Consider the following 17,680-nt stretch of genomic DNA (forward strand, 5'->3'; position numbering starts at 1 on the left):
GGAAGATTTTGGAAGCTGTTCGTGAGACTATTAATTGATGTTATTCTGCTTCTTGTCTTGCAGATTGGAAACCTGGAAGATTACTACCATTTTTATCACAGCAAAACCTTTAAAAGATCGACCTTGAGTAGCAGAGGCCCTCACACCTTCCTCAGAATGGACCCCCAGGTACAGATGGTCAGAATGCTTTCCTAAGGGCTGGAGGGTTTGGGTCTACAGTCCTAAAAATGGCAGAGTCTGGATTTTAATGTGATTCTGGATAGACATGAGTTTTCCACATTCACTTTAAATACAACAAGACAGGTGTAGCTACATATCAGACCATCTGAACTCAATCATGTGAGTGAAGATCTCTCAGCATTCTAAAATCAACAAAATACAATAATTACAGGAGATACATATATGAATCTTATCTGTAAAACAAAAACTCTAAGCAATTCAAGCAAGTATTTTAATAATGAAATTAGAGATCAGGCAGGTGGATGTATTTGTGGTTGCCATAACATGTATGTTAATGATTACTATGAATTTGAAAACTGACATTTTTTCCTCAAAGATTCACATGATCTTCAGGATTAAAACAAGTGTGATTTGAAAAGAAGCTAACATGTTAAATTGTAATATAATCCATATTTATTGGGTGGTTAATTATATTTCCTTTCTGTATAGACTTGAAATTAAGGTTTGACAAATACCAATCAACAGATACTTGTCAAGATTAAAAATTTAAGATGGCCAAGTGAGCCTCTGATGAATTCAATTATTTGGTATTTTTGGAGTATCTGCCATGCGGCTGGCTCTGTCCACACCAGGGCCCGTGGAGCTGGCGGCGGGGCTGACAGAAAATGAAGCAGGAAATAGAAAGATATGTGATATATCACAGGGCGATGAGTGCTGAGAAGGAAAATGAAGTTCACGTGAGAAGCAGTAGCAGCCCCAACAAGGAACGGAGGTCATTGGTAAATCATAGTTTTAGGTCACAGAAATCATCTTCTCTTAAAAGTTAATTTATGTGCTAGATGTTTGTTTGGGCTCCCTAACCGGTGCACTATACTATTTCAGCTATTTCCAGAAAACACTTACAGTAAAGTTTTTATGGAAAAATGGGTTCTTGGTGTTGCCCCAACCCACCTACTTCAATGACAGTCAGGGCTCTTTTTGTATTGACTGAGCAGGAATTGGTTGGAGAGACGCGCTATCTCTGGGCTCTGTGTCTGAATTATCCTTCTCTGGGGGCATCGCATGGTGAGGGTTTTGATTGGTCCTCATGGAGGAAGTGGTCCTCATGGAGCTCACCCATGGACCTGGGCTGTGAAAAGGCAGACTTGTCTTGAATATATTTCTGGATTGGTTTTATAGGTGGATGGTTGGATGAATGGATGGATAGGTAGGTACGGATAAGTCAAATGAGACAGATATAAAACATTGTGCTAATTCCATTATTCCTTCATAGCGAGGGAAGGAGTTAACTGTTTACTAAGGGATGACTGTGTGCTTGGGCACTTTACATGCACCATCTCACCCCATCACATGGGGGTGAGATTACGTCTACTTGTGCTTACACCATGGAACATGAAGGAATGTTTTTCAAAGGGGCCAGTATATTTAATCCTCTAGGAAAAAAGCCAGATTGTAGTTGTTCGTTCCCAAAGAGTGAGGCACTTGGGGAAGTGTGGATCAGTAGAAAACTGAGCAGCAGGGGGCCTCTGTACAGGGTGCATAGGCTGATCCCGGAGGAAGCGTGAGTTCTGTGAGGTTGGGAGACTGTCATCTGTCATCTTGGAGGAAATTCTAAGCTAGGAAGGAGGTCGATGCAGGACCCCTCCACACTTTCACTTTAAACAAGCGCTTAATCTGCCTTGTGAAGAAACATCCTCATTCTTCAACTGAAGTCTTTTGAGTTGTTGAATTGCTACCATGCGGATAGTTACAATGAAAGCAAGCTGTTTGCATGCAGGAAGCCCCTCTCATAGGCATGCTCTGAGAAGAGACGGGGACCGTGGATTTCTTAGTGTTCTTTCCATGAGGCCTTCCAAGAATTAATAAAGCAGATTCTTAATTGTTAGAACTAAGGCAGAGTCGAAATAGGAGACTTAATCTGTGTTTTGACTGTATCCTCTGTTGTTGGTGACTATCTTAAAACTTTCAAAGGTACTCAGGTTGACTGCTCATCCCTTCCTTCCAAAAATATTAATGGGGCACCTGCTGAGTGCCGGACCCTGTGCCTGAGTGACGCAGAGCTTCCCAGCAGGTATCTGTGCTGCTGAGTCCTCAATGAAGATGGGGGTGGAAGACCTGTGCGTAAGCAAGGCAGTCTGAGGCAGCAGAGACAGACTCTGTGGAGGGCTTGAGGGCCACCATGCCCTCGACCTGCCTCCTCTCTGCAGCACCTGAGCTGCTTGATTGACCCATTTGAGGTGTGTTAAAAGTCCTATATTCAGTTTGGGTCCGAGGGTAAAGCATTCCCAGGCATTAGTTGTCTCCTTGAAGCCAGCAGAAGGAAGGATAGAGATTTCCTAGGCAAAGGCTACCATAGCAGTTAAATTTTTTCAAATAAAAATCTCCTTTTCACAGAGCTTCTTAATAAGCTGCTGGCAAGGCTGCTATCGATGCATCCTGCCAGTAAAGAAGAAAGGAGAAAGGAAGAAAGGTAAACAGCCTGGGCATCCCAGGCCTTCCTGGAACTTTCATAGGATTGGCTGATTGTTTCTCACAGTTCTAATTAAATGGTTAGCCCCGGGGAAAGCACACAGACATCTGAACGAATTATGAATTCAGAATCGCAACTGAAACACCTCTGTTTAAATTTGTCTAGCTTTAATGCAAACCAAATCAATTAGCTGTCAGTCTGACTAATATTTACTCTGCCCAGTCATTACGATTAAATATTTGGTGAAATTAGCTGTTTTATATAAGTATTTAGTGTTATCTTTTATCGCAGCGCATCGGAACATTTTCCTACATTGGCAAAGCATTTTTGTGATACCTTCACATCGGGAGAGCTGTGTAATTAATATCATTAACAAAAGGAAAGATGATTTAATATTATTCAGAAACTTTGGAATGCAAGGCCGCCATTGTGTTCAAATGACCAAACTGGAAATGAATGTTACGGGGCCTAGGATGAAGTTCAATCAAATGCAGATGGTATTTTATTTTAATTAGCTCCAGTCCCTATTGTATAAAAGTGCTTTGATAAGTGATGGAATTTACAATCCACCCCATGTCACATAAAAGCAGATAGAATGTACATTTGTGAAAGCAAAACAAAACTCAAGGGGGGGGTCAACAGCAGGACTTTGTTAAGCACGTGTGTGTGCATGCACACTTATTAGGCATCTTCTTTGCACTGATCCTGTACCAGAATGGTGCAGTCATTTTCCTTGCATTCTTAATTACCTTTACTTGATGTTTTTCTTGCCATCTTTGAAAAGGGCCATTTTGCTCAGATTGCTTTGTTACTCAGCCCTAGCCTTGGAGGAACAGCCCCAGTGTTCTCAGTGTGCAGTTATCGGTCGCTGGGTTTTTCCAAGGCTTGTCATTTAAGCAAACTGAAAGCATTTGTTTTTAACTTGTTCTTTTGCCAAAAGTCTGGAGAAGGGTGGATATTACAGAAGCGTCGACCAATCACTGAAGGGGCTCACAAATTTTTTTAAAATTACTTGTTCTGATTATGTTCCAAGCTGGCTTATACTTAGTCGTTGCAGCCTGTGTCTTCCAGACCTTACATTTTAGCATGATGACTTGGGTTCAGCTCTTTCCTTCCCTACAGATCTCAGCCAGATTGGTGATGGAAATGGGAGGATAAAGATGTGAAGAGGGAGCCTTGGTGGCTCCTTATAGGGCCGTAGGAGGCTTCGGTTTGATGCTTCATTTCAGTGCTTTAAAGTTTAGAAGTTGCAAAATGATTGCAAGGACCAGAGAAGGCATTCTGTTTTGTAGGATGGGACTTTGCCCCCAGAGTTTAATCAAAGCTCAGGTTTCTTTCCAGCAGTGATGCAATGTTGAAGTAGATCTTTCCATTAACCACAGATGGAATTTTATCTAACAGTTTTGTGTGCTAGAGCAATTCAAAGTGCAAACAAACAGAAAGTTCCTGACAAGAGCACAGAGACAGTAAGTGACCACATTGGTCTCAGGGGTTGATGAACTGTGTAATGGACTGAGGGCAGGGCCAGGCAGCTGCCCAGGGCCCAGTGGATTTGCCCACATGGGGACAGTGGACTGCTCCCCCATGAGGGTGATCAAATGACAGTGAGAAGCTGGCTGTTCACATTTTAAGTACCACCGAGCTGGTTCTAGTGGTATGGCTACTAGGAATTGGTAGAAAGTTTGAATGTGTAAATATACCTTAAAAGACACCACACCATTTTATTCTTTCACCTGAATGCTCTGCCCTTCCACTTAGATGTCTCAAAGACAATTCAAAGTCAACATGTCCCAAACCCAGCTCACTGTCTCTGACCCAAGTCTGTCTCAGAGGGAAGCACTCATCCACATTTCACTGCAGTGCCGGTAACCTCTCCTTCCCCGCTACACTTGCTCCACCTCCTGTACAACCCGGCCCTGCCATGTCCTGTGTCTCCTGCCCTAGGCCCAGCTCCTGTCATCTCTTGCCTGCACCACTGCACTGCCCCCCTTGCTGGCCTCATATGGGCATCCTTGCCCCAGCCAGTCACCTCCCATGCTCCTGAGGGATCCTCTGAAATACATGCCTGATGGTGCCACAAAGCTGTATCTACACCTCCCAAACCCTGCTTGTTCTGGTCTCCGGTGGCCCCCTGAGTCCCAGACACCACTGGCCTTTAAAGTCCTCCTTGGATGACTTTCACTCTTTTTCCGTCTGCAGAGCTTTTGCACAGATGGCTCCCCACCTTCCCCTGTTGTCGCTGTCTTCCTTACCTTCCCCTCTGGGCTCTAGTAGCCCTGCCACCAGGAAGCCTGCTCAGAGGCTGCAGACTTGGCCTGCTCTTCTAGCAGAAGTATGTTTGTATTCTAGATCTGGCCCTGGAGTAGGAGCACACAGCAGTGTTTGTTGGGAACGATGACTAGTTCAGTTTGTTTGGGATCTGTCAGGGACAGAGACAGAGTCGGCAGGGGAGCTGCAGGTGGTTCCTGGGGGACCTGGATCATCAGGCTTGGGAGGGCGTTCAGTATTCCAGAACCAGAGGAGAGGCGATGGGAAGGCAAACTGACCGTGCTCTGCGGATGCATCGGGAGAGAGGAACTTGGAGTTCAAAGCATGCAAGCCCATCTCTTGCCAATGCAACAGGAAGTTATCAAGGGCCAAGGCCACATACCATTTGTTTTTAACTCCCTTACAAGTCCAGCAGCTACCCAGAGAACAGTAGACAATGCTTACTGAAGCATATCTCAAGTTCCACAGATTTGGTTCACATAAGCAAGATATGTATAACATAAGCAACTTCTTTCTATGTAAATACTTTAGAAGTAAATTCTGACCCACCTTGGCTAAATTATAGAAAAATCCTAAATATAGTTTGAATCGACAAAGCTGTATCCTGTTTTGCTGGAGCTAAAATAACAGAAGTACGGACAGTGACTGGGTATCAGATATGTTGAGCAGCGTCGGACTTCATAGGTTGTTAGTCAGCTGGGGCAGTTGTAACAAAGTCCCATAGGATGTGGGGGCTTCAACCACAGAAATGTATTGTCTCGCAATTAGGAAGGTGGGAAGACTGAGATTACGGTGTTGGCAGGGTTGGTGTCTTCTGAGGTCTCTTGCAGATGGCTGAATTCTTGCTGCATCCTCAAATGGTTGTCCCTCTCTGCGAGTGACTCTGTCCTAATCTCCTCTTCTCATGGGACACTGGTCAGATTGGATTAGCCCCCCCATCATGACCTCATATTAACGTAATTACCTCTTTAAGGCCCTTATCTCCCATTAGAGTCACATTGTGAGCTATCCGGGGTTAAGATTTCAACATAAGAATTTAGGGGTTCACAGGTCAGCCCCTAACAATAGGTGAAGCCGGGCTCTGGCTGCCTCTTCTGTTGTCAGTGAGTGGAGGTGGGTGGCGGGCAGTAGGGGGAGGGGCACCTTCTGTCCCCTTTCAGCAAAATCAGAACTAACTTACAAATGAATAGCTTCACTTTCCCAAAGAGCTTTCACACACACCGTCCCATTTCCATCACCGGCAGAGTGAAGACTTCCCTCTCTCATGACCGTTAAGCAGGGGTCTTCTGGCACCTGTAGTTCAACTTTGATGGAACGAATTCAAGAAATGGTCTCTACACTGTTACAGTTATGGCTGCAGGTGAGGAAGTGGGGAGGGAGCTGGGCTTGCAGCTGCCTGGATGACATGGGAGGTGGTGGTAGGGGTGGCTTTCTAGGCTGAGTTAGAATGTCTTTTATTTTTCGGTTCCTCCTCCCCCTCCTCTACAGCCCAGGCTTACTCACTGGGTTCCTGCTGTGTGGTTGCCATGGCAGCCTGGTGTTTCCCCCAGCCCCACCCCAAGGTGAGCCAGTGCAGCACCACAGGTGGGCCTGGGCACCTCACTGTGATGGGCTCTCATGAAACCATTTAATCATCTCACTTGTGGTGATGGTCCCCTTGCCCTGCTGGAAGATGACAGCCGTAGTACCGGTCCCTCACTCAGGGAAAACTTTGATCTGCTTTCTACCTCTGTCTAGCTTGGTTCAGTGGTTTTTAGCCATTTGGGGGGGATCACAGGCCCCTTTGAAAAGCTGATGAAAGTTGTGGGGCCTCTCGCTCTCCGGAAGAAAAAAGAAATCATGCTCATGCTGGCACCATTTTGTAAACAGTTCTAGGGTTTCTGGGACTTGAGCCTATCCTTCCACTCCTTGAGGGACTGTGGGATCCAGGGCAAGAAGACTCCGGCGTGGTGCATTAATCATTGCCTGTCAGTGAGAGAAGGGCCACATTTCACGTTATGCAGTGACAGGCACTTGTCAAGGAGTGGGATTTTTCTTTCTTTAAATTCACCTCTCAGCCTTCTCATTTAGCTCTTTAGCTGGTTGGATGTTGGCCCAGCAAAGTGCTCAGAGCAGTCAAGGTTGATAGGAATCGAGATCTAAGCGCCATAGACTATTGAGTGCACAAGCTCTCAGAGAGGGACTGGTCACAGCCACGGCTTTACAGCTTGGAGGCAGAGGCCCAGGCAGGGTGCCCACCTCCCACACAGAGAGAATAACAGGTTTATTTTCTATGGTGCTCTGATTGATCTCTCCTGGAGGAGCCTTTAGAGCTTGGTGACTCCTGGGTGCAAGGTCTGGCCTCTGACTCCCTCCCTTGATGTGCCCTGGTATACAGTTAGGGCTGGCTTGCAGTCCCCTTGTTCTTTCACAGTTACAGAATAAAGTAGCCTTCACTTTGATGAAACCAGGGAGAAAAGAGAAAAGAAAGAGCGGGCTGAGCTGTCTCCCTTGCTTTGGCTACAACTGTGCAGAACCTGTGTGAACCTGGTGTCCCCAGCCCTGCTGGTGTGTACTTCAAGGAACCTCAGCAGCTTGACTCCCTTGATGCTGTGTGGGACCCCTGGACCCCTGGGGGAGGGTCTCTGTGTATGCCCTTTGTGGCCTTCACTCCATCTCAGAGCAAAGACTGTGAAGCCCCTCTCCTTTTAGGACTCTCCAGCTCCCAAGAACTTCTAGGGGCCTTCCTGAGCCACAGCAGGGCCCCCCACAAATAGGCAAGGGCTTGAAGTTAGGGCAGGACGTGGTGGCTTTGGGTGGAAGTGCAAGTGGGAGGGATTTCATGCTCTCTTTGGTGACACTGGCTCATGAGTGAAAGTTTCAAAACACCCGCCCCTGTTGCTTGTCACACCTGGGACTGATGTGTCTGCAAGCTTCTGGCCCACCTGTGGCCCACAGGGAAGAAGACATGGCGAAGTCTGCCCATGGCTGCTTGCTGAAAGGACCCTTGGACAAGGATCACAACTCAGTGGCACGGACAGCCTGTGACATGGCAGGCCGTTTACTGGAACATGAGCAGGGCCCCCTCCTGGGTCTCTGCTTGTTGTGTTACCCTTTAGGAACATCCTTAGATTTTACCTCGCCTTATCAACAGAGGGACAGTCAACGGATGCCTCATTTTAACTTGACTTCTCAAGAAGAAAGCTGGAGGAAGCACACACTACAAAAGAAAGAGTTGCTGTGCACTTGTCTTGAGAAGATGCTGAAGCCTTCTTCACGGTTAGAACTATAAGTATGCTGCATGTTTAGCAGGAGACGTACATTTGGGAAATAGAGAAAAGGAAAAAGATCACAGTGAAGTTCTGTCTTCAAAATATGACTTTGAAGAAATCCTGACACTTTCTACAGATTCGCAGAGAAAGATGGTTTGTGTTTGGGCTAGAAGTGGCATTTGGCAAACCTTGCCTTTGCCCCAAATCACCTATAGTTGATCTTCCACAAAAAAAGTCAACAGATGTCATCCAGCAGTCATTAAGACCTAATCACATTTTTTTTTTTTTTTTTTTTTTTTTTTTTTTTTTTTTTTTTGAGACAGTCTCACTCTGTCGCCCAGGCTGGAGTGCAATGGTGCAATCTCTGCGCACTGCAAGCTGTGAGGGTTGCTTCCGTTCGATGGGAGAGCTGGAGTTTTAGTCACTTGTTTTGGGGCTGGTAACACACCTCTGACCTCCACAGAGTGTCCAGGTGGCTCCTGGTTTCACCCCGAGGGGGCATTGAAGGCAGAGCTTTGCGTCCCAGCTGGGGAGGGGAGGGAGAGGCACTTTGGTCCTGGCTGGGAACCAGGTATATTCATGCTGATCTTCCCAGAACCTAGCGCCAGAGAAACAGGAAGACTCAGTGCGTTTTTGTTGAGTGACCCACAGAATAAGTGACCCCAGGATGCCTGCTGTCCAGAGACATTGGGGAAGGTGAACCTGGAAAATGACTTTCTCTTTGTGATGGGTAGGAAGTGGGATCCGGGATCCCCTTGTGCTGTCCTGGAGCTGAGTGAGAAGGAAGGGAGTGACTGGAACCCAGAGGAAGGGACAGAGTGGCCGCTGGGTGAATCAGCCTCTGCGACTGCACTGTCTGCCTGCACCTCATCTCCACAGAGAAGCCCCCGTGCCTGGTCAATCATCTGTTGTACAGCGTTCAGTTCCGTTGGCCTGACAGCACCTCACTTGCCATTGGAGACTTACAATGAGAAGGTCTGTTAGCAGAGAGAGGGCTGCCCCTGTGACCACACCAGAGAGAGAGCCCCAAACTGTGCTGCAGGCCCCAGGCTATCACAGCCTCCCTCAGAACTGTATGCCAGTGATGTGGGGTTTTTCCCAGAGCCCAGCAAGGGCCAGGGGCCGGGTTGCTCAGGCTCTTCCTTCCTGCCGAGGAACACTCTTATGACTTCTGGCTCTATGCTTTCCCACATCTCCCAGCTGATTAGTGGGGCGTCATCCACTTGGGCTTGGAAGGGCAGAGTATGCCTCCTCCTCTGACTGGAAGTGTGGTCTGGTGGGCACAACAGTTGGAAGGGGCTGGATGTTGTTAGAACAGAAAGTGAGTTCGGGGCCCCTTAGCACAAGCAGGGCTCAGCCTGGCAGGAGGGGCAGAACATCCCTGGGAGCTTTGGGCTGCGCAGGATCTACATACCACTGAATTTTATAATAGGGTGCTTAACAGATTATGAAATATTGTTTGCTGCATCTTAGACCAGGTAAAAGCTTTCTAGTTCAGGCAGTAATATATGGGGACATTGCAAAATGCCATCAGCAGGTATTAGGAACAAAATATCTCATTTTATAGTTTTATTTTCTGTGGAAGTATCTATCAGCGGCCATTATAAATTATCCAGGACTTGGTGCTGAGGATTTTTTAAGTGTCTGACGTGAAATTGATTTTGAGCCCTTTGCAGTGTTTCTAAGGCGTCTGGTCTGCTGGTGTTTTATAGACAAATTACATCGGGATGGGACAGGCTGGGATGCCTCTCTTCCGGCATTTTGTCCTGTACACCAAGGATGCCTTGGAGATCATCCCCAGTCCTAAATGTGAGCTATGTATGCAGGTGCTCAGCTCTCCTGGGTCAGGATGATGTGGAGAGGCCGAGGCTCAGGGAGGAGGAAGGGAAATCTTATCCCTTTGCCCTTGGGTACCTTTACTCCCTGCCTGTTCAGCCTTAGGTAGCTCTGTTCCAGCTTCCAGCACGACCCTGGTCACCAGCCTTGGGTCACCTTGGGGCCCCTCCCCCTCCTCTTGTATCCTCACCTTCCTCTAGCTGCCTCCTCCATGCAGCCTGCTCTGTTTGGAACTCACATCATACTCTTGATAGGTGGGATCCCCTGAATGTAGTGCAGACTCCTCAAGAGCACAGCCCTGCTGCCCATCCTTATCCCGCCCATCTCAGGCCCCAGAGCCAGGCTGAACCCCAGCTTTGAGCATTATACAATCAGGTGGAGCTGCCATGGTAAGACCAAAGGAAACATTCCCACTCAGGGCCCATGAAGTCTTTACCCCAAGATCCTTTTAAAATGAAAAAGCTTTTCTAACTTGAAAGGAATGTGTACACAGGATGATAAGAGCAGGTGTGCTCCAGGCACTGGTCTGAGGGCTTTCTGTGTGTTCGTATATTAACCCTGTGGCAACCCATGACTGTCCCCACTGTGGGGGTGGACACCACCCTGAGGCCATGGATGTCCACTGCCAGCTCTAAGTCACACAGCCTGTGAGCACGGGGCTGGGCTTTATTGCAGGTGGCCTGGTGCCTTGATCCTTGGTCTTAAATATCAGTGATACAGCCTTGTGAACTTTTTTCCTTGATCATGAAAACAAATCATGCTAATTGAAAGACAATTTATGACATCCTGAAAGTAATTGTAAAATTTTAAATTAGCAATAATGTCACTACCCAGGAATTGATGCTACTACTATTTTGCTGTATTCCTTTCGAGATTTTTCTTTGTGCATGTTTTGGTACCATGTTGCTGGTGGCTGCCAAATTTTCCAATATATGGCTTATCATATTTACTTATGTCCTTGCTGTAAAGCAAATTCCAGTGCCGATTAACCAAACACTTTCTTCATTCATTGCTTTCCCATGTATGTATTTCCTTTTTCTTCAGGACAAGGGTCACCAAATAATTTATTGGCAACTTCACAAGACTGGCTTCCTTCCTTCCCTCCCTCCCTTCCTTCCTTCTTCTCTCTCTTTTTTTTTTTTTTTTTTGACGGGGTCTTGCTGTGTTGCCCAGACTGGAGTGCAGTGGCACAGTCATGGCTCACTGGAGCCTTGACTTCCCAGGCTCAAGCAATCCTTTCACCTCAGCCTCCTGAGTAGCTGGGACTACAGGCATGTGCCACCATGCCCAGCTATATATTTTTTTTGTAGAGGTGGGGTTTCACCACGTTGCCCAGGCTAGTCTTTCAGGCGATCTTCCTGCCTCGACTTCCCAAAGTGCTGGGATTACAGGTGTGAGCACTGTCTTTCTTTTAGTATAGCGACTTCAAAATCTATCAGAGTGGTGTTATTTCTTCCTCTGTATATACAAACAAGTTCTCATCTTTCAAATGTAGTCACTTTGAAGTGAAAATGTCCCCAGGAACTTGCCATCTAAAATATCTATGACACAGATATTCATGCACAAGGAAGCCTGTAGCACCTGCAAAGAGGCTACATGAAATCAAGAAATCATTTCTAATATAAACAGTAATTGCATTTCTTCTGGTAGGTGAAATGGCTCCAGCAACAGGAAGTGAAACGAAGGGTGAAGAGACAGGTGCGAAGTGACCCACAGGCCCTTTACTTCAACGACCCCATTTGGTCCAACATGTGGTACCTGGTAAGTAGGACAGGACCTCTCTCTGCCCCAGGACACTTGCCCTGCCAGGTCTCTGAAATGGGTTAATTTCCCCCCAATGAAGCTAAATTCAAACATCTCCAGACAGACACACTTCACCTTGAGGGTGTAAAGCCCCTATGTCAAGGCTGTGCAGCACCAGCTTTCGTGTGGATTTTTTCTGAAACTATGCACACAGCCTGGGGTGGGGGCTCTTTGAGAAGGGAAGCAATTTGATGCAGGCTGTATGACTAAATGGCAAAGCCAAGCCCCTGGACAGAGCTCCTGTTGGGAGGCGATGCCCTGGGAAAGTGATAGATTGAAGGTGCAGAAAAAGCAAGGGAGCGCTCTGCATGAGTCTCGACCTGATGGGAAAGAGCATCTCTGCTATATAAGCAGGGATAGATGTTCCCTCCTTATTTACTTGCAAGCCTAAGCGTCTTCCTGTGGGATGTGCACCGAGTGTCAGTTCTGCATCTGGAATGTCCATGGTGGGGGGACTTTGTGTCTTCTGTGCTTACAGCATTGTGGCGACAAGAACAGTCGCTGCCGGTCAGAAATGAATGTCCAGGCAGCGTGGAAGAGGGGCTACACAGGAAAAAATGTGGTGGTCACCATCCTCGATGATGGCATAGAGAGGAATCACCCTGACCTGGCCCCAAATTATGTAAGTCAATCCTCGCAACTGACATGCAAATATACTCAACTGTGCTAGTCATTAAGTAAATGCAAGTTTAAAAACAGTAAGGTCCCATTCTCCTCCAACTCCCATTAAGTTAGGCAGTAAAGAAAACTATGCTGGAGAGAATTAGGAAAATGAATATTCTACTACTTGCTACTGTCAGGGGCAAGGGTTTTGCAGAGGGATTCATCCACATGCTTGCAGAGTCACATATACTTTTAGGAATGGAGCCTAAAGAACTAAGAAATGCATGGAGGGGGATCATCAGCATACAGATAGTAGCAACACGAACAGTGACAGGGTGACAGCGTGAAAACATGGTCTCTAGGCCCAGAGTACCTGGGTTCCTATCCTGGGTCTGCAAATGATTAGCTCTGAGATCTTGAACAAGTTACTTCTCTGTGCCTCAGTGTCACCATCTGTAAAATGGGTTCATAAGAGAACTGGTCTCTCATGGAGTTATTGTAAGGACTAAATTAGTTAAATGTAAGGAAGCAAGCTTGGCATATAGTAAATATGATAAATGCTTGAAATCCTCTAAGGGACCTGGGTGCCTACCAGTGATTAAGTAAACCATATTGTATCCATCTGACAGATCATTATGCAGCCCTTAGAAATGAGTTTTGCAGACTATGTCAACAACACTGGAAAGCTTTCATCATATATTTTAAAAGGAGGATGTAAATTATGTGAATACTATTATTACAGTTATATAAACAAAAGCGTACCTATTGAAAATATAAAGTTAAGGAAATTCTGACACACATGGCAACATGGATAAACCTTGGACGTTATGCAAAGTGAAATAAGCCAGTCACAAAAGGACAAATACTGCATGATTCCGCTGACATGAGTGACTCAGAGTAGCCAAAATCTTAGACAAAAAAGGTGGAATGGGGTTTGCCAGGGCCTGGGAGAGAGGAATGGTGAGTTAGTTTTTAGTGGATATGGGGTTTTGCAGGTTGGAGAGAGTTCTGGAGATGGGTGGCAGTGATGGTCGCACAACACTGTGAATGCACTTAATGCCACCGAACCATACACTCGAGAATGGTTAAGGTGGTATATTTCCTGTCACGTATATTTTACCACGATAAAAACATATAGGAGATTATAGCTATAGTAAGAGGAATCCCACATGTGGTTTCTCTGTTTGCCAATAGAACATAAAATCCATTTAAACAGAGCTGTCATATGCCGCGCCATTTCTCCTCACTCACCAAGATTCCATTTCTTAGGATTCCTACGCCAGCTATGATGTCAACGGCAATGATTATGACCCATCTCCACGATATGATGCCAGCAATGAAAATAAGTATGTCACCACCTTGCCTCCTCTCCCCGGCTTCTCTTCCCCTCCCTGCAGCATCGCTATTGAATGTGTGTGTGAGGGAGCTGGAGAGGCGGTGACTGCCGGTGTATCTTCCCTGCCTGGGCGCTAGGCAGGCTTATCCAGGAGTCACAGCCCATGCCAGGCACAGCCCTTCAGACATGGTCAGCTTCTGTGGAGTTAGCCTGTTCCTCTGAGGTATCACCATTGGCGGGCAGCTAGAAATGTGTCCAACTTTCTTGGAATATTTTAAAAGAGAAGCCCTTAAGTCTAACAGTCTCCATGACCTGGTGTGTGAAGACAGCAGTTTGGTCTATTTGAGCACATAGGTCACATGCCTGAGCTTTTGTGACTGTGACCTTAGGAATGAGGTAGAAGGGGCATGAGTGATGCTGGATAGACCCAGGTTCAGATCCCAGCTCTCCCACTTACTGGCTGCGTACATGCTGGGTGAGCTGGTTGAAAATTCATGTCTTGGTGTCTTAGAGGCTTGTCCAGGTCAATGACGTCCCCTACATCACAGGGTCACAGGAGGGGTCAGTGAGATGATGCGTGAAGAACGCACCCAGCAGATTCTCCAGAAATGGCGGGTGTTTTTGTGTCACTGTCACTTTGCAAGTGGAGGCAGTGGGGTGACAGAGCCCAGGTGACTTTGCAGTATAAATGGCTGCCCTGGGCTTGGTCCTGGGAGTTCATTTGCTGTCTCTTTCCTTTCTCCGTCAGCATGCCCCATACCCTGAGCTCTTATCGTTCCTCCAAAAATATTTAGAGGAAAATAATAAAAGCCTTCTTCCTCCCCATTGTTGACAGGATGCTTGCTGAGGGGGCGTCCCCGATTATAGTCTTTTAGTTTGTGGTTGCTTTGATTCTGAGATTCACAAACGGATGCACAGGCCACTGGAGTTCCACACAGCAGGCTGCAGAGCTCCCGGGAGCCTGCAGCGGCCCAGTCTCATGCACGTCCCAAGGTGCCCTTCCTGTTGCCAGTGAGGACGCCTGGGGCAAAGGAGGAATGATCCACATACCATGCAGTGACCCTTGAAGGGTAGGATTCAGTCCCATCCTGAGCCATCCATCGAGCTCTGTGACCCCGGAAATAGCCCTGGACTTGAAGCTGTGTAGCTTCCAGGGAAGGACAGATGACTCTCTTCCAAAGGGCTGCTGCCTGGGGCGATTTTTAAAGGCGGCTTTAAATTTGAATCAATGATTTCCATCCTCTGTGGACTCTTCTCAAAGATGTGCTATTTCAAGTTGCTCCTATTTTGGCCCCCGCTGAAGGAATTGACCCGATGTGGCACATCAGAGAATGGGGTCATTACTGAGGAAAGCAATTTGTTTTTCTGGTCATTTCTTCATAGTCCCCCAGCTGCTGAGTGTTTAATTTAGAGCATTCTTCCTCAGCTCCAGCTTAAATGGCCTTAGAAGCACAGGAAGGGCTGCCTCAGGGTGAGCATGGTGTTATAGGCGCATAGGGGATGAGGCAGGTGACATCAGCACCAGTCCGTTCTTTCATCTTGCCGGGCAGCAGGTGTCCATGCTGCCAACCACAGGAGACATGGGGCCGAGGTGGCGCAGCACCCACCCTACACAGCAGTGGCCATGTGCCAACTACACGTGCTGGGAGGAGGAAGGTATAGGGCCACGGGCACTGGGGCAGGCACCTTCCTCCAACATGGGGGTCAGGGGAGGCATCCTGGAAGAGGTTACCTTGAATGAGCACTTGCCACATTCAGGATGCCAGGAAGGGCTGTACCCAGGCTGACTTGGTGCCTTCTCTCAGAGTGGGGTTGGTGGTGAGAGGGGCTGCAGGAAATGGGCTTTAATGACATCTCTGGGCTTCGGACAACTGACTCTCTTGTTACATTGAACTGAGCCATACACTGAATTCGCTGAAACTTTCTGGGCTGCGTCCTCACTTGGTTTTTCCCTTGTTTCAGACACGGTACTCGTTGTGCGGGAGAAGTTGCTGCTTCAGCAAACAACTCTTACTGCATCGTGGGCATAGCATACAATGCCAAAATAGGAGGTAAGGCCGGGCGCAGCAGCCTGCGAGCTAAGGGGCCTGGGGCGGGGGCAGCTGGAGAGCTCCCTGTCCGCTGGTCTCAGCAGCCTCCTGTCCTTTGGCCTTGGCCATGTCAGCAGGCCCCTGGGCCAGAAGCAGCAGTGCCATCTGTATCATGGCCCAGGCAACTGGCCCACAGGGACTGGGGCCTCAAAACAGAGGAACTACTTACTGTTTTGCCTGAAAAGCCATTGCAGTTCCCATCGGAAAGGTACTCTCTCTCCTCTGGTCCTGCTGGCCTGGCCGCTGACTCCTAGAAGGCTGCATTGATTCCCCGCTGCCAATAGCCTTCAGTGGCTCCCTGTCACTTCCCAGACAGAGTCACAGCTTTTACCTGGGACCAGAACCTTCCCTGGGTTCCGACTCCCACTCAAGCTTGCTGGACCACTTCTCCTGCCCCTGCCCTGGCCTTAGAGGACATTTGTCATAGTGTCCCTTAGACACATCTGGTCTTCCCGATTTATGCCTGGGCTTGAACCATTCCCATCCCCGCTTCCCCCTGCCTCTCCACTTGGCTCCGTCCACCTGTGCCTTACGGCAGTTCATGCCTGCTCTGTTCTGTGAAGTGCTCCCTGGATCCAACTCTCCCCCATCTCATTCACCAGGGAGTCAGCTCTTCTTGGTCCCTTTACAGAGCAGCAGCTGCCCCTGACCCTGCGTGCATCTGGCCTTGCTATTTAGCTTCTTACACTGGTCAATCAAGCTGCCCTTGCTAGGATGAGGCTTTGGAGTAAAGTGTTGAATGTCTTTCTGCTCCCCATGGGAGCCCAGCAGTGTGACAGCTCAGTCACCAAGTGCTCTGAAGGCCCCTCTAGGTGCATGTCAGTGACCCGGGAACTGAGCAAGTGGGGGCAGCAGAGAGGAGTGCCAGAGAGCCTCCAGGGACTGCGGCTTCACCCAGGAGACCTGTCTGCCTCTCAGTTCGAAGGTGCTCCTGCTCACTCAGGTGGCTGCAGTGGGAAGCCACCTTCCCGGGGCACTGCCGTTCCTGCCACTGAGCCTTGGTGAGGGTGGCTGCAGCCCCTTTGGCTGCACTTATGAGCAATACCAGGCAGGGAGGTTGGGCCAAGGTTCCCTGGATCACTAGTCCTTGGGGGAATTTCTTGTGTTTCGAAAAGAGGGTCCTTAGCTTTTACTTCGTTTAGGACTCTCTGCCTGTCTTTTCCCATGGAAATCTTGAAAGTGGCTTGAATTTTCATTTTATAACAGAATTAACCCCCAAGGGCGTGTTCTGCGAACAAATCAGGAGACTGTCAAATGGCCTTACTGCTTTGTGGATAGTTCTTGCACACTGAGATATATAAGTTCTCCCTGGAGCCTTTGATGATGGGTGCAGAGCCCTGAGATGTCTCTCCAGGAGCTGTAGAATCGGGCCAACCTGGGTGCCAGTTCCATTCCCACCATTCACTGACTGTGTGTCCTTGGACAACTTACATAACCTCTCTGAGCCAAGGTTTCTTTACCTGTGGGGTGAAATGACCATGAGGCAGCTGCCTCCCCAGGTTTGTTATGAGGATGAAGTCAGATACCATGTGTGAAACCATCAGCTTGGGCTAAGTCCGCAGGGGGTAACTGAACTCCTCCTTCCCTCTTGCTGAGACTCTCAGTGGGAGAATAAAAACCATTTGTGTCTCTTTGAGTGAGGGGTGGACCCCACCTTTAGGGTTGCTTGAGCCTTGCTCCCCCAAGTCCCTAGACTTTGAGCATGGCATCCTCTGGGAGCCGTTGGAAATGCAGAATCCCCACCCCAGGCCTACTGAGTCAGGGTCTGCATTATAACAAGATCGCAGGGGATTTGTCTCCAAGTGACAATTTGAGAAGCACTGGTTTAGAGCACTCCCTGGGA

The 17,680-nt window shown here is 47.9% G+C and overlaps 1 protein-coding gene across 1 annotated transcript in view; it reads left to right on the plus strand.

Annotated features, from left to right (window-relative positions):
- The window catches only part of PCSK6 (proprotein convertase subtilisin/kexin type 6), a 193,292-nt gene that overhangs the window by 50,649 nt on the left and 124,963 nt on the right, over nt 1-17,680 (plus strand). Inside the window, exons 4-8 of the mRNA XM_017863382.1 lie at nt 64-168; nt 11,656-11,766; nt 12,287-12,430; nt 13,681-13,757; nt 15,710-15,798. Of these exons, the coding sequence (XP_017718871.1) occupies nt 64-168; nt 11,656-11,766; nt 12,287-12,430; nt 13,681-13,757; nt 15,710-15,798 (526 nt within the window). The remainder of the gene's footprint in view (nt 1-63; nt 169-11,655; nt 11,767-12,286; nt 12,431-13,680; nt 13,758-15,709; nt 15,799-17,680) is intronic.

Source organism: Rhinopithecus bieti, unplaced genomic scaffold (assembly GCF_001698545.2).
Source record: "Rhinopithecus bieti isolate Rb0 unplaced genomic scaffold, ASM169854v2 scaffold_69980, whole genome shotgun sequence".
Taxonomy (NCBI): Eukaryota; Metazoa; Chordata; class Mammalia; order Primates; family Cercopithecidae; genus Rhinopithecus; species Rhinopithecus bieti.